This window comes from Lepidochelys kempii, chromosome 1, assembly GCF_965140265.1.
Source record: "Lepidochelys kempii isolate rLepKem1 chromosome 1, rLepKem1.hap2, whole genome shotgun sequence".
NCBI classification, from domain to species: domain Eukaryota; kingdom Metazoa; phylum Chordata; order Testudines; family Cheloniidae; genus Lepidochelys; species Lepidochelys kempii.
The window spans coordinates 97,584,425-97,609,203 of NC_133256.1; the positions used below are offsets into that span (position 1 = coordinate 97,584,425).

The 24,779-nt window shown below is 41.5% G+C and overlaps 1 protein-coding gene across 2 annotated transcripts in view; it reads left to right on the plus strand.

Moving 5' to 3' along the window:
* IPO5 (importin 5) overlaps positions 1 to 16,773 on the plus strand; it is a 79,778-nt gene extending 63,005 nt beyond the window's left edge. The window contains exons 24-26 of one of the 2 annotated variants that reach the window (XM_073348073.1): positions 5,289 to 5,517; positions 11,601 to 11,742; positions 15,407 to 16,773. In XM_073348073.1, the coding sequence (XP_073204174.1) occupies positions 5,289 to 5,517; positions 11,601 to 11,742; positions 15,407 to 15,493 (458 nt within the window). In that variant the 3' untranslated portion in view covers positions 15,494 to 16,773. Of the gene's footprint in view, positions 1 to 5,288; positions 5,518 to 11,600; positions 11,743 to 15,406 lie in introns of those variants that run through there. The other variant, XM_073348092.1, reaches the window with a different exon arrangement.
* The last annotated feature ends 8,006 nt before the right edge of the window (positions 16,774 to 24,779 follow it).

Below are 24,779 nucleotides of genomic sequence, written 5' to 3' on the forward strand. Positions count from 1 at the left end.
TCTAGATCAATGCCATCTGACAAGGAGCTGAGAGGGCTAGACCCGTTTAGCTGGAAGAGTTACTCCCCTGCCACTTTGCAATTCAGAGTAGCCGGTTACCAAGCCCCGATGACAAAATATGATTTCCCAAAATATTCTCAGTTCTTGCATTTTATTGAACTTCTGCCACAGGACTAGGAGGAGTAGTTTCAAACCCCCATCACAGAAAGCCAGATCATTGCTAAGGCCTCACTCAATGCTGCTGATGCAGCTATGTACTGCTATAGTAGTTTTGAGTTTTTGGTTCCAATCCTCCAGCCTACTCCAAAAAGTACAAAACACTGGAGAACCTTCTGGGTCTTAAGCTGTTTAGTAACATTGCAGACAGGTCCTTCCAGTCACAAAAAGACTGGGCATCATTGCAATCCCTCAGCATCTACACACCTGCAGCAACAAGAAAATTCAGTATGCTCGAAAGGCAGCTCCACAGTCTTGCTCAGGCCATTATAGCCCATGAGACTTGTGGAACCTCTCAGAAAGAAGCCAAGATTCTCTAAGAAAGGGCTATCCTCCAGTTACATAAGTCAGTGACTCTCAAAACAGTTGTTTTGACCAGTTGGTCAAGAGTCATAATCGGTCTCCCATTCCAGATCATATGCTATACCCATCCCCCCTCAACACCCTTGTGGTGCTCCTCTCTGATTTCCTGCCTGCCTGAGAGCTTATCACCTCTGACAGATCCTGGAGGTGTTTTCAGTGGGCTGTTCCATTCAGTTCAGCTCCCTCTTTCCCATCCTTCCTCTCCATCCCACTTCAGGTATGCTTCTTATCGGGCTGTCCTAAAACAGCAAATACAATCCCTTCTAATTATGGGACGATCAAACCTGTTCCATTGGACTTCGTCAGAAAAGGAGTACTACTTAGTCCCCAAGAAAAATGGATGCTGGAGACAGGACATTGAAAACCTTCATCCTCTCGCAGTGTTTCAAAATGGTAACTCTCAGCAATAATTCCTTCTCTGGATCTGGGAGATTAATTTGTCTCCCTTGATCTTCAGGATGCTTATTTTCCTATGTGTACATCTCATCGCTGTTCCACTCTTTGGGTCTCCTCGATGGAGAAGAGTCTACATTGAGACACACACAACAAATAGACTTCATAGGGGCCACTCTGGACTACATTACCTCCAGAGCATGCTTTCCCACAGGCAGGTTTGTTACATTGTAAAACAAGGCTGGACTTTGTAACAGAGCCTGCACGCCACAGCAAAAGGCTTGCCTTCCACCCCGGGCCACATAGCAGCATGTACCCTGTTGTAACACGGTTGGCAAGACTACACTCCTATTGTCTTCAAGCCTGGTTGAGGGCAGTTTACACATGGAGTAAACAGTTTATCCAACTGGGTATCAATACCCCAGATGGTCCTCAACTTCTCCCAACAGGTGTGGGGGCAAAAAGTCTGTGTGGGAGTTCCATTCTTGAATTCCCCTCCCACAAAGATAATCCCCAGATGCCTTCCTTCTAGGTTGGGGTACTCACTTTAAAAACTTTACAGCTTGGGGCAAATGGAATCCCTCAAGAGGCCACTCTAGTCACATTTTAGAATTGGGGAGTCCGTTAGGCTTGCCATTGCTTTACACTCCATATCAGGAGCCACTCAGTGCTGAATAACAACGTATTACATAAATCATTGAGGAGCAGGATCTTGGTCTGTGCACAGAATCCATAAAATAATGGAACTGGTGTATATCTGAGCATACCGAGATCAGTGGCTCATCTGCCGGGGCTATAGAACACCATAGCAGACACCCTCAGCAAGGTTTTCTGCCGTGACCATGCATGAGTGGGAGTTCAATGTTCCAGTATTCTGGAAGATTTATTACCTGGGGTCTTCCAGAGATTTCTTTGATGCCATCAATATGAAGGCCTGATTATCTTGCTTGAGAGGAGGACACAGACACAGCTTGCTGGAAGATGAGGCCAAGAGATAACAAGAACATGTACTCTTCTGTATTTGTCTCCTGACACCATTACTTCCTCAAAATCCTGAACAGGTTGAAACAGGAGAGATCAAGGACCATCTTCATAATGCCGTTGTGGCGGCCAAAGTAGATATAGTTCAAAGAGCTCTTCCAACTGTCCTTGCCAGGGCCGGCTCTAGGCACCAGCAAAACAAGCAGGTTCTAGGAGTGGCATTCTAGCCCCTAGAAATGTGCCCCAGCTCGCCTCCGCCTGCTCCCCTGAGCACACTGCTGCTGCTCCGCTTCTCCCCCCTTCCCGTCTTGCGCGGCAAGCCTGGGAGGGAGGAGGAGCCGAGCGGCGGCGTGCTCAGGGGAGGCGGCGGTGGTGGAGCAGAGGTGAGCTGGGGCGGGGAGTGTTTCCTCTACCCGCCATTCCTTCCTGCCCTTCCCCCCCCACCCTCGCTCACCTCTGCTCTGCCTGCTCCCCTGAATGCGCTGCCTCTCCCTCGCCTGGGAGGGAGGGGAGAGAAGCGGAGCAGCGAAATGTTCAGGGGAGCAGGCGGAGCAGAGGTAAGCTAGGGCAGGCAGTTGCAGGGTGGGAGCCGCAGGAAGCAATGGGGGGGGCAGGGATTTTGGGAGGGGGCGGAGTTGGGGGTGGGGACCACAAAAAAAGCGGGGGGTGGCCAAAAATTTTTTGCTTTGGGCATCAAAAATCCTAGAGCCAGCCCTGGTCCTTGCAACTACATCTCCGCCTTCCTTTGATAGCAGACCTCACCCAGGTGTCAGGATACACTGTCCATCCCAACTTCTTGTCACTTCATTTTAGGGCGTCACTGCTAATAGCTCTCGGGACCTCTAGCATAGACCAGAACTACTCTCCAAACAGCAATGTGCAATAGTAGAAAAAGCAACTGTTTTCATTGTAATGGAAGAGTGGAAATGTGTCCAGATCTGGTGCAGTCTCTGAGCTGTACCTGCTGTCAAGTCTTCCCTTTCCAACATTCTTGGTTACCTGCTAAACTTGAAAACCACAGGGTTATCACTGAGCTCAGTTAAGGTTTACCTGGCTGTCATTGCAGCCTTCTTTCCCTCCTTCCCTCTCCCTCCCCAATTGAAGAGTATTCATTCTTCACTCACCTGACCACTGCAAGGTTCGTTTAAGCCTGTTTATCCTTTTTCCTACCTCAAGGAACCTACTCTTCTATGGGACCTCAACTTAGTTTTCAATGCACTGAGGAAAAACACCATTAGAACCTATGGGGGGCTCTCCCCTCCATTTATCTTTCAAGACCTCTTCCCTATAGCCATCCCCTTGTCTAGTAGAGCTGTGGGCCCTTATGGCTGACCCACTGTACATGGTATTTATCATGACATGGTGACATTACATTCCTACCTTCATTTCCTGCCTAAGGTAATCTTCAGAGTTCCACGTTAATCAGGACACTCATCTATCAGTCTTGTCCCACCTCTCGCTCTTCAAGAGAAGAAGCTAGTCTCCAAATACTAGACATAAGAGTTCCAGCTTTTTACCTTGACAGGATTAATCCCTTCAGGACTTCTCCTAGACTTTTTATCACTGTCACAGAACGAATCAAAGAGGACCCAATCTCCTCCCAAAGGCTGTTTAAGTCGGTATTTGGGATGTTTATTAACCTGTTACAATGCCTCAGAGATATGTCATTGTCCTAGTGATTGCTTATTCCACCGGAGTCCAGTCTACCTCTGTCGCCTTACTGAAGAAGGTGTTCATCTTGGATATTTGCAAAACTGCAACCTGGTCATCAATGCATATGTTTTTCCAGCCCTATGCTGTTACGCATGCTTCCAGAGCCGGCATAACTTTTGGTGATTGTTCTATGTTCCGTATTGAATCCACTTCCTGAGCAGCCACCTCCATAATTGATGTACTGCTCGAGAATCTTCTGCAGTGGCGCACCACAGAGATAACTGATCAAGGGACAGGTTTACTTAGGTTGTAATTACAGTAATTGGACTTCTTAGGTGGAGCATCCACAGGGACAAACTACTACCTGCCCTCCTTGCTCTCTGCTTCAGTCGTTCTTTTGGACTTTGTAGTTGAGAAGGAACTAGAGCTGCAGTTTGCCTGCTTTTCCCTATATACCATAACATTGGCGCATGAGGATGTGTAGTACACAAGTGCAGACCCTCAGGCACTGCTGATAACATCTCCACCAAGCATGCATGGGCGCATGTACATCCTGAAATGGAGCCTCCATAGGGACAAAACATTTTGAACGCCAATTACTGTACAAAGTAACCACCTTCTCTAGCCTCTTCAGGTGAGTTTATTTCTGCTTGTGCCATCTGAGTGGTGTAAAGTGGATTTAGCAGACAGTATAATTTGGCCCTTCTGAACTTTTTTTATTGCTTATTTTAGGAAGTGCATGTATGTAACACATGCATATGAATACACATAACAAATACATATATTCTCTTCAGTGTGTATTCTGAGTCATCAGGTATTTAATCTAGTTCAGTGGTTCTCAAACTTGAGCAACCTGAGGACCCCCATTTTGATTTAAAATTTTTCGGGGACCTCCAAGCCCCCTGCTCAGCCCCAGGCCACACCCCCATTCCATCCCTTCCACCAAGGCCCTACCCCCACCACAGTTCTTCCCGGCTCTGCTCTACCCCTGCCCCTGCTCTACCCCTGCCACTTTCCACCCCTCCCCTGAGCGTGCCCCATACCAGTGCCTTCTCCATGTTTGGAACAGCTGTTCAGTGGCGTGCAGGAGGCGCTGGGAGGGTGGGGGCATAGTTAATCAGCTGGGCCTGCGGACCTATTGGAGTACCCTCGAGGACCCCCATTTGAGAAACGCCTATCTAGTCAAATTTTGCCATTTGTGTACTTTTACTAAGCTATTTTGAGACTGAATTTAAAACTATGCATATAGCTAAAAAATGTCTACCCATTACAAGTAACATTACCACAACTGAAGGGCTATACACACTGTTTTATTACAGTTCAGGTTAATTTTTTGTGTTTGGCAGCTGTCAGTTTCATTGCTTCCCTTGAATAGTCAATCAACTTTGCGTACCTTTTACATAGTCAGTATATTTTTGTTATGCCTTTCACACAGCAAGAAGGCGGTTGGGGCGGGAATCGTCTTTACATTTTAAAGATTGGAAAACCACAAAAGAAGCAGGGAGACTTAAACAGAAGAATTATTTTAAACTACATCTGACTCATTTTTATAAACTACCCATATTTGAAGTTGTGTGTCTGCAAGCGGTTTAGTGCCCTATTGGGAAACACGATTGTTGCTCAAGTGCAAGCATTTAATTTGGCTATACATGAGGCTTTTTCCTAATTTTGCACTGTTACAGAGGCGCTTCCATTGCTGGTGAGAGTTATTCAGTCACCAGATGCCAAAGCCAAAGAGAACGTCAATGCAACAGAGAACTGTATTTCAGCAGTAGGGAAGATCATGAAGTTCAAACCTGATTGTGTAAATGTTGAGGAAATCCTGCCACACTGGTTATCATGGCTTCCACTACACGAAGACAAAGAAGAAGCTGTTCATACTTTCAATTACCTGTGTGACCTAATTGAGAGGTAAGGTAAAAATGTACTTTGATATAATGCATAAAATAAGCATACTTGTAGTCTGCTTATTTTTCTTATACACAGTCTCCAATAATGGGACCTATACTCGTTTTTATTTCTCTAGTATACGCATTATCTTGAACATGAAAATTAACGTCTTTCATATTCCATTAGTAAGGCTAAGATTTTTGTCATATATTTTTAGTAAAAGTCACAGGTCACGGGCAATAAAGAAAAATTCATGGAAGCCAAATGACCTGTCCCTGACTTTTTCAAAAATTTCCATGATAAAATGGGAAGGGGCTGGGAAGCTGTGGGATGACTGGGAGCTCTGGGGGCCCTCACCGCCCATAGGGACTCAGAGCTCTAGGGTCCCCCTGCCCATGGCAGTTTGGCGCTTGAGGGGCCCTGCTGCTTCAGGCGACAGGGGTACCTCACACCTCCCTGCCACTGTGGGAGACGGTGGGACCCTGCAGCTGCTGGGCCTGAAGTCACGGAGGTCTTTGGAAGTCATGGATGCTGTGAATTCCGGGATCTCCATGACAAAATCATAGCCTTATTCATTAGTAACAAATTTAATTCTAGTTTTCAATAGTGTCTAGTTAAATGTTTTCGTATCTTGCATCCAATTGCTGTGCTGATATAGTATCAGCATGAGACCTTAAGGAAAATTCCAGCAGTTCTTTGACACCGTTCCTATGATCACTTACCAGTATTGCAACATAAATAGACATTTTAACTACCAGCAACATGCAAAACAGATGGCCGCTTTTCTTCCGTAATTGGTTTATAAAACATCTTTGTTTGTTGATGTGCTTTGATCTTTCAGGTGTTCATGAAGCAGCTACGTAAGAAGTAAACAGTGAAACAATGCAGATAGTCCAGTTTTAGAGTACAGTGCTGGTGTCTCCCTTAGTGCAGTTCTGAAGTACTGGCAAGTAGCCCAATCAGTGAAGTCCTGCGGTGAATTCTAATACTACCTAAAGAGGTTCTCTCTCCTTCCAGTGTTCTCAATATAGATACCCAGTCTTGGAAGTGCTTATACACTGTATGAAAGCCCAGAATCTTCTGGAAAGTTTTGACCATTGGGTGATATGTAGACTTCTTTTCAAAGATCACTAGGCAGCCCACAGTCTGTGCATTCAGCAGATGACTACTTTACTCTGTCACAAAACTGGGAAAACAGAGACCTTCAACCTCATGCTGATCAGTGTAAGGTTTGCAATCATGACTCATTTACCATCTATCACTGATAAGTCTTGCAACTTCTGATATAGCCAAAAACTTGCTACCTGAATTTTCCACCTTAATCAAAACAAAATGGAATCCTACAAAAAGTGGAAACATGGTCAAATTGCTGAGGAGAACAAAAGAATAGCAGAAGCGTGTAGGGATGAAGAAAGGATAAGCATACAATGAGTTACACCTTAAAGGCAATAAAAAGAGATTCTTTAATAAGAGATTCTGGGCTTTCATACAGTGTGCACTTCCAAGACTGGGTATCTATATTGAGAACACTGGAAGGAGGGAGAACCTCTTTAGGTAGTATTAGAATTCACTGCAGTCATCTGGTACATAGGGTGATCTATCGTCCAGACATCTGGTACATTAGGAGCAAGAGAAGAATGAAGAAAAGTGTACTTTGCATAGCAGGGAAGGAGAGCTGATGACATCAGGAAGTTTGATGTGTTTAATGCTGTTTTGCTTCATTCTTCACTAAAAAGGTTAATAGTGACCAGTACTCAACACAATTAATATTAACAAGATGGAAGGAACACAAGCCAAAATAGGGAAAGAAGGTGTTAAAGAATATTTAAGAACACAAGAATGGCCATAGTGGGTCAGTCTAATGGCCATCTAGCTTGGTATCCTGTCTTCCAACAGTGGCCAGTGCCAGATGCTTGAGAGGGAGTGAACAGAACAGAGCAACTGTCGTGTGATCCATCCGCTGTTGTCCAGTCTGAGCTTATGGCAGTTGGTGGTTTAGGAATATCTGGAGCATGGGGTTATCATCATCTACCATCTTGGCTAGTAGGCATTGATGGACCTATCCTCCACAAATTTATCTAATTCTTTTTTGAACCCAGGTACACACTTGGCCTTCACAGCCTCCTCTAGTAATGAGTTCAAGTAGTTGACTGTGCATTGTGTGAAGAAGTACTTCCTTATGTTTGTTTTAAATCTGCTGCCTGTTAATTTAATCGGGTAACCCTTGGTTCTTGTGTTATGTGAAGGGGTATAAAACTCTTCCCCTATTCACTTTCTCCCCACCATTCATGATTATATAGACTTCTATCATATCCCCCTTTAGTCATCTCTTTTCCAAGATGAACAGTTCCAGTCTTTTTCATCTCTCCTCAGATGGAAGCTGTTCCATACCCCTGATCATTTTTGTTGCCCTTCTCTGTACTTTTTGTAATTCTAAACTATCGTTTTTGAGATGGGACAACTGGAACTGCACGCAATGTTCAAAGTGTGAATGTACCATAGATCTATATAGCAGCATTGTTTCCTGTCTTATAGTCTATCTCTTTCCTAAGAGTTCCTAAAATTCTTAGCTTTTTTTTGACTGCCACTGCACATTGAACAGATGTTTTTAGAGAACTATCCACTGTGACTCCAAGATCATCTGAGTGTAAATAACTAATTTAGACTCCCTTTTGAACTTAGGATTGTTTTCCAATGTGTATTACTTTGAATTTATCAACATGGAATTTCATCTTCAGTTTTGTTGCTCCATTCACCCAGCTTTAGGCAATCCCTTGGTAGCTTTTTGCAGTCAATTTTGGATTTAATTATCTTAAGGAATTTTGTGTCTTCAAATTTTGCCACCTCACTGTTCACTCCATTTTCCAGGTCACTTATGAATATATTGAACAGTACTGGTCCCTGTACAGATTATTGAGGCCCCTGCTATTTACCTCTTTCCATTGTGAAAAATGACAATTTATTTCTGCCCTTTGTTTCCTATGTTTTAACTAATTACTGATCCATGAGAGGACCTTACCTCTTATCTCATGACTACTTACTTTATTTAAGAGGCTTTATTGTGGGACCTAGTCAAAGATTTTCAGAAAGTCCAAGTGCACTACATGCACTGGATCACCTTATTGACATTCTGAGAATTCTAATAGATTGGTGAGGCATGACCTCCTTTTACAAAAGCCATGTTGGCTCTTCCCCGATATGTTGTGTTCATCTATGTGCCTGATAATTCTTTCCTTTACTATGGGTTCAGCCAGTTTGCCTGATACTGAAGTCAGGCTTACCAGCCTATAATTGCCAGGATCGCCTCTGGAGTCTTATAAAAATTGGTTACATGATCTATCCTCCAGTCATCTGGTACATAGGGTGACCTTAAGCAGTAGGTTACATACCATAATCAGTAGTTCTGCAATTTCATATCTGATTTCCTTGAGACTCTTGGGTGAATACCATCTGGTCCTGGTGATTTATTACTGTTTAACTTATCAATTTGTTCCAAAACCACCTCTATTGATACCTCAGTCTGGAACAGTTCCTCAAATTTGTCACTTAAAAAGAATGGCTCAGGTGTATCTCCCTTACACTCCTCTGCAGTGAAGAGTGATGCAAAGAATTAATTTAGCATCTCTGCAATGGCAGAGATAAGTTAGGTAAGTTCAATATAATCAAGTTGACAGGGGCTGATGAAATGCATTCTAGGGTACTTAAGGAACTAGCTGCAGCAATCTCAGAACTGTTAGCAGTTATCTTTGAGAACTCATGGAGGGTGGGTGAGGTCCCGGAGGACAGTTTAGGTCCCAGAGAATTGGAGACTGGGAAACATATAGTAACTATCATTAAAAAGGGGAGCAAAGAGGACCCACAGAATTACACACCAGTCAGCCTAACTTAATACCTAGAAAGATACTGAAACAAATATTCAACAATCAGTTTGTAAGCATCTAGGGGATAATAGGGTTACAAGGAATAGCCAACTTGTCAAGAACAAGTCATACTAAACCCACCTAATTCTTTTACGGTGTTAATGGCCTAGAAGCAATGTGTCTCGATGATTGGTCCGTGGACCAGTGCTCGTTCCTGAGCTCTCCCTGGCACAGTTTAGGAAGGCAGTAAGCCGGTCCCTGGTATCAAAAAGGTTGAGAAACACTGGCCTAGGGAATGGGGGCGGCGAAGCAGTAGACATGATGTATTTTGATTTTTAGTAAGGCTTTCGATACAGTCCAGTGTGACACTCTCATAAGCAAACTAGGGAAATGCACTCTGGATGAATTTACTAGATAACTGATTGAAAGACTGCATTCAGAGTATTATCAGTGGTTTGCTATCACACTGCTATGGGGGGAGAGGGGGAGGAGAAGCATATTTAGTGGGGTCCTGCAGGGTCAGTCCTGAGTCCATTACTAGTCAATATTTTCATTAATGATTTGAAGAGAGGGTATATTTGTAGAATTTGCCAATGAGACAAAGCTGGGAGGGATTGCAAGCACTTTGGAAGACAGGATTAGAATTCAAAAGAACATTGACAAATTGAAAAATTTGGTCTGAAATCAACAAGATTAAATTCAATAAAGACAAGGGCAAAGTACTACACTTAAGGAAAAATCAAATACACAACTACAAAATGGGGAATTAACTGGCAAGGTGGTAGTACTGCTGAAAAGAATCGGTTATAGTGGATCACAAATTGAATGAGTCAACAATGTGATTCAGTTGCAAAAAAGGCTGATATTTTGGGCTCTATTAATAGGTGTGTTCGTAAGCAAGAGGGTGGAGGTAATTGTCCCACTTGACTCAGCACTGATGGAGGCCTCAGCTGGAGTAGAGTGTTGAGTTCTGGGTGTTGCACTTTAGGAAAGATGTGGACAAATTTGAGAGTCCAGAGGAAAGCAACAAAAATGATGAAAAGACCTATAAGGAAAAGTTTTGTTTTTTAAAAATGGCTGGATATGTTTAGTATTGAGAAAAGAAGATTGAGGGGGGCCCTGAGAACAGTCTTTAAATATGCTAAGGGCTGTTATAAAGAGGATAATGATCAATTGTTTTCCATGTCCACTGAAGGTAGGACAAGATGTTATGGGCTTAATCTGCAGCAATGGAAATTTAGGTTAGAGATTAGGAAAAACTTTCTAACTATAAAGGGCAGTTAAGCACTGGAAAAGGCTTCTAAGGGAGGTTGTGGTGCCCCCGTCATTGGAGGTTTTTAAGAACATGTTGGACATGCAAGGGATGGCCTAGGTGGTTATTTGGTCCTGTCTAAGTGTAGGGGGCTTGTTCTTCTGCAGTGCAGGGGGCTGGACTCGAGGTCCCTTCCAGCCCTATGATTATATCTTTCATTCTTGGTTTACAATCATAGAGCAGATTGTGATAACTCATGGAGTACCTACAAGCGTCAAATCTCATGATGCTTAGTATAAACCAGGGTTTGAAACCGAAATGGTACTGGTGGCATTGTTAGATATCCTGGTGATGGATAATTGTATGCCTGCGCTGATACTGTTAGACCTGTCAGCTGTCTTCATTACCATTTGGGTCTGTTTTATTCTCCCTTTAATCTTCTCAACGCCTTTGATTAACAAGCACTAACCCTTTTCATATTTCAAAGTCCTTGTATTGTGGCATTCCTCACTCTAGGTCAAGGGAGGCTGGCTGGCTCTCCCTTTGGAGCTAGTCAGTACCACTTTCCATCAGCTCTGGGAGGGAGTGAGTAAATCAGTTTAAAATATACGAAGCTTTCCCTACCACAGTGCTCCAGTCCCTGCTGTATGGACTTTCCCAGCATAACCGTATTAAACTTCCAACAGTGTGGGCTGGCCTGCTCTGCTGAAGCCTATCTAAGGCACATAACTTTTCTGATAAAGCACAGCCCAGCTTTATAAATAAGGAATGTTCAAATTAGCCAGATCTTAAAATGACAAAAATGGAATTTTCTTCTAGAACAGGATGCACTTAATGATGCTGAATAACCTCAGGTATGAATGTGCAGTTCTAAAAATCAGAAATGTCTTGAAAAGCAGTTAACTTACATACACAATCTATGTTTATCTTTTTTAATTAGAATGCTAACACTGACATATTTGTAACATGTATACTTTTTTGATCTCCATCAGTAACAACCCAATTGTCCTTGGTCACAACAATGCTAATCTTCCCAGAATATTCAGTATAATTGCGGATGGTGAAATTCATGAAGCAATTAAACACGAAGATCCATGTACTAAACGGTTGGCTAATGTTGTTCGTCAAGTGCAGGTGAATGTGAATTTATTTTATTGTAAAGGGAATCATTCTAGTTTGCTCTGAGATTTAGGAATTGTAAAACTAATGTTCAGAACCTATTCTCTAATAAACATGATGCTGCAACCAGTGTTCACTCTAAGAAGAAATATTCCAAATTGATTCCTAATAGATTCAGTGCAACAATCCAGATTAATCATGATAACGCTATGTAAGGTACTTGAACCAGAGGGTGTGTATGTTTTTATGACTCATGTAATTTTTGAAGTATTCATAAAAAAAATAAACACTTGGAACAATTGCATGGTTTACCTTTTACCTAACTCCCTTTAGTTTCCTTTACCTTTTCTCAGGTGATTTGAACTACGCTTTTTAATTTCTAAACGTTTATTTTGCATGAAATCCAAAAGTTTATTAAAATGACCCAGAAACTGGGCAGCTACAGGGCAAGGATACACAGGCTTATTCAAGAAGAACCTCGTGAATTCTATGTTGGAAGAGACTGAGTAGAGTGAAGTGTCAGCTCCATAGCTGTATGCTACCTTTACTATACAATGTCATTGATGCATTTTGGGTTTCAATGGAAACTGCTTGTGTAAGGGCATTTTAAAAAAAAAAGAGTAAGCAAAACCTACACATTTAGTTCTATAAGATAGGGGCAAGAGAAGGAGGGCAGTACTGAAATGTATTTATTTTTAGGTTTTTTTAGATAATAGAAGCACCTACTTCAACCTCTGGTTGACCTGTACAAAATATAAAATTCAAAATAAAATCACATTAAATTACTTAAGTCTCTGCCATTACCCCCAGCCACAAATCTTAATTATCCTATGTCAATAGCCTTGTCCAGCCCATCCTCAGATGGCAAAGATGAACTTTTTATGATGATACAACTGACTGATGAAGCAAGGCTTTGAATGGAGGGCGGTTCTTCCACGTTCAGAACTATGGGGAAATAAAGTGGCCGTACTTGATCAAGAAATTGCATCTCTAAGTAAAAAGAAAAGGAGGACTTGTGGCACCTTAGAGACTAACCCATTTATTTGAGCATAAGTTTTCGTGAGCTACAGCTCACTTCATCGGATGCATTGAAGTGAGCTGTAGCTCACGAAAACTTATGCTCAAATAAATGGGTTAGTCTCTAAGGTGCCACAAGTCCTCCTTTTCTTTTTGCGAATACAGACTAACACGGCTGCTACTCTGAAACATCTCTAAGTAAACTTGCATAGTTGCTAACTACCCCACTGTGGAAGCTGGTGGAGGAGCAATGAACAGAGGTTACTCCTAGGGGAATTCTGCATTTAAAAAAATAAAAATTCTGTGCACAATATTTTAAAATTTTGCAGATTTTATTTGTCAAAATAACACTATATAATCATGCCACTTTCAATTATTTTGGTAATTTATTTCAAAATACCTGTCAGGAAGTATTCCTGTAACAATGCCTCATAGGAGCAGAGTTAAGGAAACCCCTGTGGCAACCCAGTTCCTGCTTCTCTGCCCCTTCCCTCCCACCCCACACCCAAGCCCAGCTCCGAGGCTAGACACCCACACCCCCTTGCCCTCCAGAGCCCAGCTACCAGGCCACACACCCACACCCCTTTCCCCTCCAGAGCCCAGCTGTGGGGACAGACACCCTCATCTCCCAGAGTCCAGCCACAGGGCCAGATATTCACACTCCTCCAGAGCCCAGTCACAGGGACCCCCTGCCCTAGATACCCCACAGCCCATCTCTCCCTCAAGAGCCTAGCTGCAGGGCCAGGTACCTGCACCCCTCCCCACACAGAGCCCAGTCACTCCCCCCTACACACACACACAGGGAGAAACAGCCTGATGCTGGGTCTTGGGCTTGTATGGAGTTTCCTGCACACTGCCTCCTTCCTTCAGGGCATGCCAGAAACTGCAGCTGCTGGGAATTCTTCAGCTCTGTTCCCCTTCCCCCAGCAGTGTATTCGATTTGCGAGCTGGGCTCTGCGGGTCCAGAGGCCCCTACTGGCAGCCAGCAGCTCTGCAACACCAATTCTGTGAGGGCGGGGGGAAAGGGAAATTGTGCATTGTGCAGTGGCGTAGAATTCTCCCAGGAGTAAGGACGCGTAGGCTGCTTGAGGCAATGATATCTGATTGAGAAGGCAAGTTTTTAATTTTAAAATTGCCACTTTATTTCGGAGTACTGCAGAACTTAAAGAAAAGGAGTACTTGTGGCACCTTAGAGACTAACAGAGACTAAGCTCAAATAAATTTGTTAGTCTCTAAGATGCCACAAGTACTCCTTTTCTTTTTGCGAATACAGACCAACACGTCTGCTACTCTGAAACCTGCAGAACTTAAATGTCAGAATCTCATTACCTATGGAAAAAAAATAAAGGCCCTTATTTAAGTGTTAGATTGTCTTTAGAACATTGAATCTCACAGTACACCATGTCTTTACGTTTCTGTGATTGGACCTAATGGATCCTTTTTTAAATATGGTGTGAAAAGACTAAATTAAGATCTTCAATGTAGAACTGATGTTTAAAATATATCAAATGTAAATCTGCTAACTTTGACAGCTTGTTTAAACACATTAAATAAGATTTTAAATATCAAGTGTCACTGTAGAGATTTAAATTGGTTATCTGCAATAAATTTCAACTTGGCCTCCTTTGTCATACTGAGACAAGTTTAGCCCCTGCTCCCAAACCTGTGTTGATCACTGTGCTGAATACATACTTCCCATTTATTTGAATGCCTTTATTCTGAAGGATTGTATTACCTTGAAAATATATTTGGTACCATTAAAATAAATCACCTTTGTGGTGACAAGCAAAATAGTGTGCTACACAACAGGGTGGAGATGAAAAATTATGGCTAACGATACCGCTGGTCTTCTGAAAGTACCATGTGATTTATCTATGTTAAGGCAGAGCAAATAACCTGTTTATAGCCTTATTGAAAAGAGTACAAATTGTCATGCTACTTACCTTTAGAAGAATGAAGGGCTGCATCTTGCCTGCTGTGATTTGTACTTTTTTAATTCTAGGGAGTTGCTAGGAATTTCAAACCAATTACTTAAGCCTTGTCTACACACAGACTTGCACCAGTGTAACTAAATCATTTTTTAAAAAGCTTTCGTTAAGCTGATACAGGTTTGAGTGTTGGCAAGGACTTTGTCTGTTCTCTTTGGCATAACCTACAGCAGGGATGGGCAGTTGAGGGGTCACATCCAGCCTGCAAGATCATTTCATTTGGCCTACCACAGTCTAGCTTGGGGCAGGAAGGGGGGTGGGACGGGACGATGCACTTGTCCTCTCATGCTGCAGCGAGAGCCAGTTGGGCCAAGTGGGGAGCCGGGGCCAGCACAGCGAGACAGGAGTAGTCATGGCAGGGTGAGTGCAGGCCAGGCTCCCTCCGAAACTTCCTCTAGGACCTCCCACTACCCCTTGCGGTAGAGACTCTACATTCCCCCCCACCCAATGTCACTATTCCATGGGCAGGGTCTGACCTTCTTCCCCCCTCCCCCCCTACTTGCAAAATGGTTTTTGTGGCCTCTCTACTATTTACCTGTAAGTTGTCCATCACTCTCCTACAGTATATATGCTCAATGGATGTTGACTTTGAAAGACCTAATGAAAATAAATGGTTGACATATTTCTAAGTCTATATTCAGTGAAGACACCTTTATTTTTCATTTGTTTTCCAGACCTCTGGAGGACTATGGACAGAATGCATATCACAGCTCAATGCAGACCAACAGGCAGCTATACAGGAGCTCCTGAACTCTGCTTGAAGGGCCTTAATTATCTGCAAGAAAACTAACTCCAAATAAACATTTACCCTATTGTTTAGGTTTCTTTGTTTTTGTTTTTGAGCAAAAAAGAACTGTAGAGCGTGCAGGCCATTCTTTTGCAATCTACAGGCAGTGGCAACACGAAGAAGCACTCTTTCAGAGTGGTGTTTAAATCCATTTCTATCCCACAACACTGAAGAAGCTCCCTGTAAACCCTACAAAAGCACTGAAGAGTATTTTTCTAATGGTATAAGCCACCCATATGATGGTGAAAAGGAGACAAGTTGAATTTTCTCATTAGATATAATGAATTAAACAGCTTTAAGACCAGTTATTCAGCGGTAATGTACATTATAGCAGATAACATTTCTATACATCTAGTATTAATTGTATTAACTGGAGTGAGTTTCTTTTAGGGTAGAAAGTGCCCTTCTACCCAGCAAACCACTAGATCAAAAGATGAAAAATTGAAGACGAATATAAAGCATGAAGACCTCATTGATGTCACACAAAAAAGGCTTGTTTAAGTGACTCAATGAGAAAAGCTGTTCAGCTTCCAGCCCTTGAATGTGAAGTGTCTTTGGCATGTCTGGCAGTATCTCATTCACTCCTCAATAAATGACATTCAAATACAATAAGACGCTTGTGTAAAAGTTCAGTGCTGTGTGATTCTTATTCAATTTCCTCCTATGAGAAGATACAAGAATAAATGTTACGAGTCATAATTTTAAGATATTTGAAATTTTCTGTACAATATGTCTAACTCACACTTCATGCTTTTTTGTTTCTTGGATTTTAACCATTCAACTTTTTTCTGATTCAAAGAACTACATACTGTGTAGAATTCAAATTTAGTGACATGAGCCTTGGGTACAGTGAGTTTACATACCTTTACCATAAACTGTTTCATTTTCAGATCCAATTGCATATTGGTAATTTATGAAAAGTTGGCTAATGTTCCAGTTGCGGATGTACAATGGGTCTGTGTTAGCCAAGCAAACTTTCAGTCGTATTAAATTAAATACATGCAGTTACATTTGTGGAGATATGATTGGTAGCCTATCCTGAAAGGAGAAAATTTGTGTATAAATGTTTTATTGCTTCATCTCATCCTAGCAATACATGGGTTACTGTTTAAGATATATGGTTTTTCTAAAATCTTATTTCTAATTTAAACTTCAGTGTGAACCCTTTGCAGTTTGTACTAACATTTTTGATATAAATATTAAACTTATGCTTAGACCAGAAAGCTAACCTAAGAATTAAAGACTTTTCACTAAGTGATTTGCAGCAGTCTCTTAAAACATACTGTGTAAATGTATTAGAGTGAAATGGAAGAGTACAAGTTTGATGCTTAACGAGAGAGGAAAAAAGCTGCCCTATGTATTATAAATGAGGATACGATTTTGTCACAGATTGAGATTTTTACAGACTTCAGTGACTTTCAGCTTCAGCTCTGGCTAGGGAAGTCAGCTCCCCCATAGTGGCAGGGCTCCGGCTTCTGTGATTTGTTTGTTGCCAGTGTCCTGCCCATGAATTTTAATAAAAATCCTTATGCCAAAATCTTAACCTTAATTATAAAATCAATTTCTATGATGAAAAAGCCATCAAACTGTTTAAAACACAACTATACATCAAAATATAACCTGTTGTACTTGTGTAAGAAAATTCTACCCAAAATCAGTTTTTTAAAGTAGCTTTAGTCTCATGGCAGAGTTTGTCATTTCAATCCTGACTGAGAAGTCGATGATTTTTTGAAAATACAAATGAATAACTATGCTACTGCTAAGAGTGCAGATCTGCCTATAGACAGACAGCATATGTAGTTTGTAAACAGTAATTTTATCAGAACCCTGTTCTATTTTGCTGTTGAGTATATAGTTTGTGGTGATCCCAATTTTCCTCATTAAATTTTTTTCATGTAAGTACAACTCCAGTTATTTTCAAGGAGTTCACATGTCCATTTTCCAATGTGGGGATTTGCACCCATCGATGTGGAAAATATTTCAGTAAATCTGTATGCAGTGTAGTTGTAGCCATGTCAGTCCCAGGATATTAGAAAGGCACGGTAGGTGAGGTAATATCTTTTATTACACCAACTTCTGTTGGTGAAAGAGATGAGCTTTCAAGCCACACTCAGATCTGAATAAGAGCTCAAAAGTCTCTCTCTCTCCATGAGAAGTTGATCCAATAAAATCTTACCTCACTCACCTTGTCTCTCCTTGTAAATCTGATTATTTGTCTCAAAAGTACAAATATCTGGCTACAACAATGGTCTCTTTGGTTATTTTATGTCTGTCTGGTTTTTGTTGTGTCTTCAGCATTTATTCATTTCTGGATTCTCACCTCTTCCCCCCAATCTCAGACGTTTGAGCGAAATCTCTTCTGACAAATACTGGATGCATTTCACAGTTGTCCATGAGACTTCAGGTTTGAAACATAATCCTTTTCCCCTCAAGCTACATTCTTTTTCTGGAAGTGCAAAAAGCTGACTTTTCAAGCAGGAGTGGATAAAACCTTTTTTACCCATAAATAAGGGACCAACATTTGAGTGTTGGGAAGTGTTTACCCCACTGCATGCCTTTCGTCCTTTTCCCCCCCTTCCCTATGATAGCAAAGCAGGCCAACTGAAACAAGCAGACAGAGGAGCACTATTTGTAAGAAGAACTCCAGATCACACAAGGGAAGTTCTGCTGCAATTGCCTCCAGGTTGTTGGCCCTCAGTTTGTCAGGGCCAGGGGATTAGGCGAGACAGCATGTGATAGCTGACACATCCGCCTGACATCAGCTTGACTTGCCCACAGAGACATCAAAATCCCTGCAACCCTTTTCCCATATCACTTCAAAAGTGAAAAGCTGCTGATTCTCCCATATACTTAAATTTTGTCTTGGTAACTATCTCCTTAATATTCCTTCCTACTCCTTGTGTGAAGTCTTTAGGGAGGAGCAGGAAAGTCTGAAAGTGAAAAAGTTCAGTCCTAGAATTTGAGAATTCTGGAACCCTCAAAAAATTGTCTTCTCCAAGCTCAGTATTCCCAAAGCAGGAAAGGTAACAAATGTCAGTTATGAAGTGTAATTCATCCATTTTCCCCTGCAAATTTTGTTCTTGTGATGTAATGCATGGAGACCACACATAAATAAGAATTTTTGTACACTTGGAATTATTTCCAGTGCAAAACACAAGGGAAGTGAAATCATGTAAAATTATTTCAGATCCTTAAGTGGCAGAAGCAGGAAGCACATGTAATGACAGGGTATGGACACTAAGGTACTGACTGAATTCCAGTTTTTCAGGGTGGTGAGTTATACTTGAGCTGCGCAATATGTAGTGAACATGGTCAAGGTCCAGGCACATTTCAGAGCAACATGCTAGAGATAAGACAAGTCAATCTTGCCTTTCTGACTTCCAGAATCTCCTGAGGAAGGAGCACTTTCTTATCCAGTCACAGCATAACAACTGTGGCATACATAAACCAGCAAGGGAATACAAGAAGCTCATCTGTCCTCCATCAGATGATCCACATAAGAGACTAATCACAAACAGGACTGGCTGAGTATCAATAGACAACACATAGTGGCTCTTGAACAAAGTTTTCCATTGATATTCTAAGAGCTAGGCTACCTCACCTTGACCTATTTGTATCCCAGTGAAAGTCACTAGGGAAGACAAATCACTGAAAACAGATTCTGGTTCACAGATGACTGAATTGTTTATCAAAAATCTTTGTCATTCGGGTCACCCAAATTGCTCAAGAGCATGGTGATACTCAGACGTATAGGGCTGCCACAGGCTAAATCCATCTTTGCCTGCAGATCCCAACTCCATGTTAGCTGAACCTCACTGCTATTGAGCAATAAGCCCTAACCATGTTGGCATAGTTTTCCAAAGTAGTATGTAGCCTCCAACAGGCCTTCTACCCTTTTGGCCTATGCAAGAGTAGACAAGATTCTCCTGCTGATGTCAAAATAAAAAGGTTCGCCCTAAGGAGAGAGGCAGTCCAGCTCTTCTGTATTTCTTGCAGCTGTGCCAAGCCTAAGGATTCCCACTCTTGCATCTCAGTTTTTATGCTAACCAATATCAAATACAGCCTCATCCAAATATTTGGAAAAGCAGCTAGTGATATCAAGGTTCCTTAGGGAAAAATTAGTCCAAAGTAAAAGTGAACATGAAACCTGTCTACATTGCTACAAACTCACGAGACATCCAATTTGCATAGATAGAATCAATTTTCCTGTGTTCTCCATAAAATATTCTTCCTAAGCCCAATCACAATAAGCAAGAAAAGATTCTGAAATCACCGCTTGTACCTTACTGCATAATCTGTTGGAATAAGGTGGTACTTCATACTCCAGAGGCACTTATTACCATGGCCAGCTTTTCCTTCTACTGGAAAATAATTTTTATTCTACCCAAAGCTTAAAGAGCTGGGGGAGAAAAAAAAATTCCAGAGTAGACTCTTGAGCAGAAAGGACATTGACTACTACCAAGAAAATCTACAGTACCTGCGATTTGATCATGCAGTAATTTTAAAAATAAACACCAGAGGCTTGACTGCTAATCCCCAGCAGTAGCATTTTTGGATAACTCTACTAATTTTTCTTTTTGCTTGCTATGTTTCAGATTTGGGAATGTCACAATCAACAATGGAAAAAAGTCATCTTCCTTTCTGTGACTGACTTCTCTTGTCTGCTCCACTCAAGAAATGTATGTGTCTATCTCTCTTCAGAATCTATATATATTTAAATAACTAATAATAATCTTGATGGAAGATCAAGAAGAAACAGTCTGAGAATTGTGCCTCTCCCAGCGGGGCTGGAAAAAGGGAGGCCTGTGGAATTTTTCTCCCATGCTGCCAATGCTTGTTTGTCATTTCCTCATCCGAACTTGGATGTTGAAAGCCCACCCGCTCCCTTCCTATTGTCTGTTTAGGTACTACTCATCCAGTGTTTGTATCCAGCTTTGGAAGCACATGCCAGGCAGATGCAACATGAGCAAAACTGAGCTACCTTCTGTATATACAAGAAGAGGTGCAGCCCCAAAGTTTGAGGGTGGGGGGGTAGATAAGTTTCAGAAAGACAAAGATAACATTCTCCATTTTATTAGATAAGAAGAGGTTTGATTCATTCAGTAAATTTACTCCTGTAAAGGCATTCTTGGATCTGAGGATTTGATGTTCCCATTGGGGTAGTATAAAACCTCTAAAATGTAACATTAATTTAGATAAGTGAACGTGAACTTTTAGTCTAAAAAATTTAGAGCCATATGTACTTAGACTAATCTGACAGAATTCCTTTTTGTATGGACAGATAAGGCAGAAAGCTTGGCTACACATGTAAAAAATGGAAGAATACTGGGAAAATATTACATTTTAGTATATAAAATTTCAAGTTCTTATTGCAAAGCGATAAATATTGGGACATAAAATGACAACGTGTAAAGGCATTACAAGTAACTTACTATCGTTAAACAGCATGTAACATTTTGTAAGGTAGCTTTATTTCCAAGGAAAACTAATCTTCTGGATCTGCTGTGCTTCATTAATTTGTAATGTTAGGATTTACTAATGTCAGTCATTTTTACTGATGTTTTGAAATTACCTTTTGAATTAAGAAAACCACCACAAATACTAAAATTAAAGATGGACAAACAGGTTTTTTTTCCAAGGTATGACAGTGAGGAATAAGATCTTTTTTCCCCCTCTAGCTTTCACTTATTCCCATTTGTCTGAACTTTTGGATTTGTTGGAATTCCAAATCTGTTTTCTCATCACTAAATCTTAGCACTAATCAAAGTAACTTTCCAATTCAGCATTGGTAACACACTTAACTTAAAAACATTTAGGCATCTGGTAAATGTGGATGCTTGTGACTATTTTATATAATAGTTTAGCTTATTTTGTTTAACATTTGATGCTGAAATTTAACAATACTCAGTTGACACACTGCTTGTGCCAGATCTCTTGCCCATCTTAAATCCTGTTTGTGTTGCACCCACCAATGCAAGGTTAATCAAAGGTGCTTTGAAGCCACAGCAGAGGATTTACTTTCTTTGGGGAATCCTGTGCTATCATAGTAAGCACCTCTTGGCTCCTCTGGCTTAGGTGGGGATGATGCCAGCTGGAAGAGTGGTTCCTCGGAGGAATCATCTTCCACTGGTACAAATCAAAGCTGGCCCGAGGCTACTCTAATTGGCGACGGGCTAGTTCAGATATGAAGTGCCACCTGATGCTGATCGTCTAATGCAATGATCAGATTCCTTTGCAGACAAGAAAAAATAGTACTAAATCCCTTCTCTTTAATATCCCTTTTAAAAAGTGTACTTTTTCTAACCAGTGACTGAAATGTTTTAATACTGGCCACTTTAGTGCATTCTTAACAAAATTTCACCTAAAGCCAGTATCCTGTGTGATATTACTCACTGTAATAGAGTTAACATAACTCACTATTCAATTCATGTACCAATTTAAAAACTTTATGAAATTCCTGACAAAACATTGAATAAAACTGATACACATGAGTACTAAAAACTTCAAATGGGGAATATTTCAGCAGTACCCACACTTGTCTGAATTACCATAACTAAGACCATCCATTTTCACAAGTTCATTGTGAACCAAATATCCAACATCAATGTTTTATCTTTCATTTTGAAATAGCAATAAAGTTCTTAAACATAATTAAAATGCAAAAACACCTGTTTGGAAGTTCATATTCCTGAAACAAGCAAAATAAGAAACTTGCCTTAGTCAAGATTAAACTAGCAGTGCTCGTTCCAACACACAGCATGAATATTTTGGAAAGTTTAAGATGGTTACATTTTACTTCTCTGCTAGGCAAGTATACGCAAAAAGAAAAGGAGGACTTGTGGCACCTTAGAGACTAACCAATTTATTTGAGCATAAGCTTTCGTGAGCTACAGCTCACTTCATCGGATGCAAGTGAATGTAGCTCACGAAAGCTTATGCTCAAATAAATTGGTTAGTCTCTAAGGTGCCACAAGTCCTCCTTTTCTTTTTGCGAATACAGACTAACACAGCTGTTACTCTGAAACTAGACAAGTATAGTTCCTTCTGGCCAGTAGATGGAGATAGTACTATTAAACATTAGACTGTCACTTGTATTTAAAAAGCTTGCTAGTTCAGTCCCTGGATTGTCTCCATTCAGAATGGAAATGGTAGAAGTCTGAATGAAGGAAACATTTGTCCAGTTTTCTTGAAACTAGAAACTGTGAGAAACTGAAACTATGGTGAAACTGTGCCTATGAGAAACCTTTTTTTACACCAGGGCTAAGTTAGCTTTTGTCCGCTTCAGAGGTGCCTGTGCAAGGTAGTTAACATCTTTCAAAGGATATTTACAGAAAAGTGCAGGGAGAATAATTACAGGAAAGTAGCAGAAAAATGGGTTGTATTGATTAGACCTGGGCACAAAAAGAACAAGTGTGAATTCTGCAAGTAACAATTTGTGACTGAATGCATCTGCTATAATATTGGATTCACTCTCTGCTTCTATCAAGGTACAGACTATTGCGGGATCAGCCTCATGAAGGCCTTATCTTGACTAGGGAAAAGGCCAAGTTTAGATCAGGGTTTGCTAATACCTTTAGCTCAGCTTTTTTAGTAGGACAAGTTATTTTGTTGAATCAAACTAAAGGGATTTCCCTGCAACTACACTAGAAGAAGTAGCCTATTTTAGATCTATTTTAGCCCAACTGAAACTTGTCCTCTTTTCCTAGTGTAGACAAAGCCCAAGGGGCCAAGAAGTGAAGATGTTAATGAAGCTCCTTGGGAAAGTTTCTCAAATTGCCTTGCATGAATTCCAAATTCCACCATCCTAGCTGGCATGCCATCTAGTTTTAAGTACTGACTCGTCTGTCATCTATTGGATAAAATGAGAAATGTCATTTTGGATTTCCTGCTCAACAGCTAGTCTGAGGTGAGTAAGTGAAGTCACCACCACTATGGGGATCAGCTCCTAGGTTAAGGACTATTTAGAAAAGCTGTACGTGCACAAGTCCATGGGTCCAGATCTAATGCATTTGAGGGTGCTGAGGGAGTTGGCTGTTGTGATTGCAGAGCCATTGGCCATTATCTCTGAAAACTCGTGGCAATCAGGGGAGGTCCCGGATGATTGGAAAAAGGCAAATATAGTGCCCATCTTTTAAAAAGGGAAGAAGGAAAATACGGGGAACTACAGACCGGTCAGCCTCACCTCCCTGGAAAAATCATGGAGCAGTTTCTCAAGGAATCCATTTTGAAGCACTTGAAGGAGAGGAAGGTGATCAGGAACAATCAACATGGATTCTCCCAGGGCAAGTCATGCCCGACACAACCTGATTGCCTTCTATGATGAGATAACTGGCTCTGTGGATATGGGGAAAGCGGTGGACATGATATATCTTGATGTTAGCAAAGCTTTTGATACGGTCTCCCACAGTATTCTTGCCAGCAAGTTAAGGACTTTTATGGATTGGATGAATGGACGATAAGGTGGATAGAAAGCTGGCTAGATCGTCAGGCTCAACGGGTAGTGATCAATGGCTCCATGTCTAGTTGACAGCCGGTATCAAGCGGAGTGCCCCAAGGGTCGATCTTGAGGCCGGTTTGTTCAATTTTTTCATTAATGATCTGGAGGATGGCGTGGATTGCACCCTCAGGAAGTTTACAGGTGACACTAAACTGATATGCTGGAGGGTAGGGACAGGGTCCAGAGTGACCTAGACAAATTGGAGGATTGGGCTAAAAGAAATCTGATGAGGTTCAACAAGGACAAATGCAGAGTCCTGCACTTAGGAAGGATGAATCCCATGCACTGCTACAGGCTGGTGATTGACTGGCTAAGCAGCAGTTCTGCAGAAAAGGACCTGGGGATTACAGTGGACGAGAATTTGGATATGAGTCAGTAGTGTGTCCTTGTGTCCAAGAAGGTTAACAGCTTATTGGGCTGCATTAGTATGAGCACTGCCAGCAGATTGAGGGAAGTGATTATTCCCCTCTGTTCGGCACTGGTGAGGCCACATTTGGAGTATTGCGTCCAGTTTTGGGCCCCCCACTACAGAAAGGATGTGGACAAATTGGAAAGAGTCCAGTGGAGGGCAACGAAAATGATCAGGGGGCTGGGGCACATGACTTACAAGGAGAGGTTGAGGGAACTGGGCTTGTTTAGTCTGCAGAAGAGAAGAGTGAGGGGGGATTTGATAGCAACCTGAAGGGTGGTTCCAAGGAGGATGGAGCTCAGTTGTTCTCAGTGGTGGCAGATGACAGAACAAGAAGCAGTGTTCTCAAGTTGC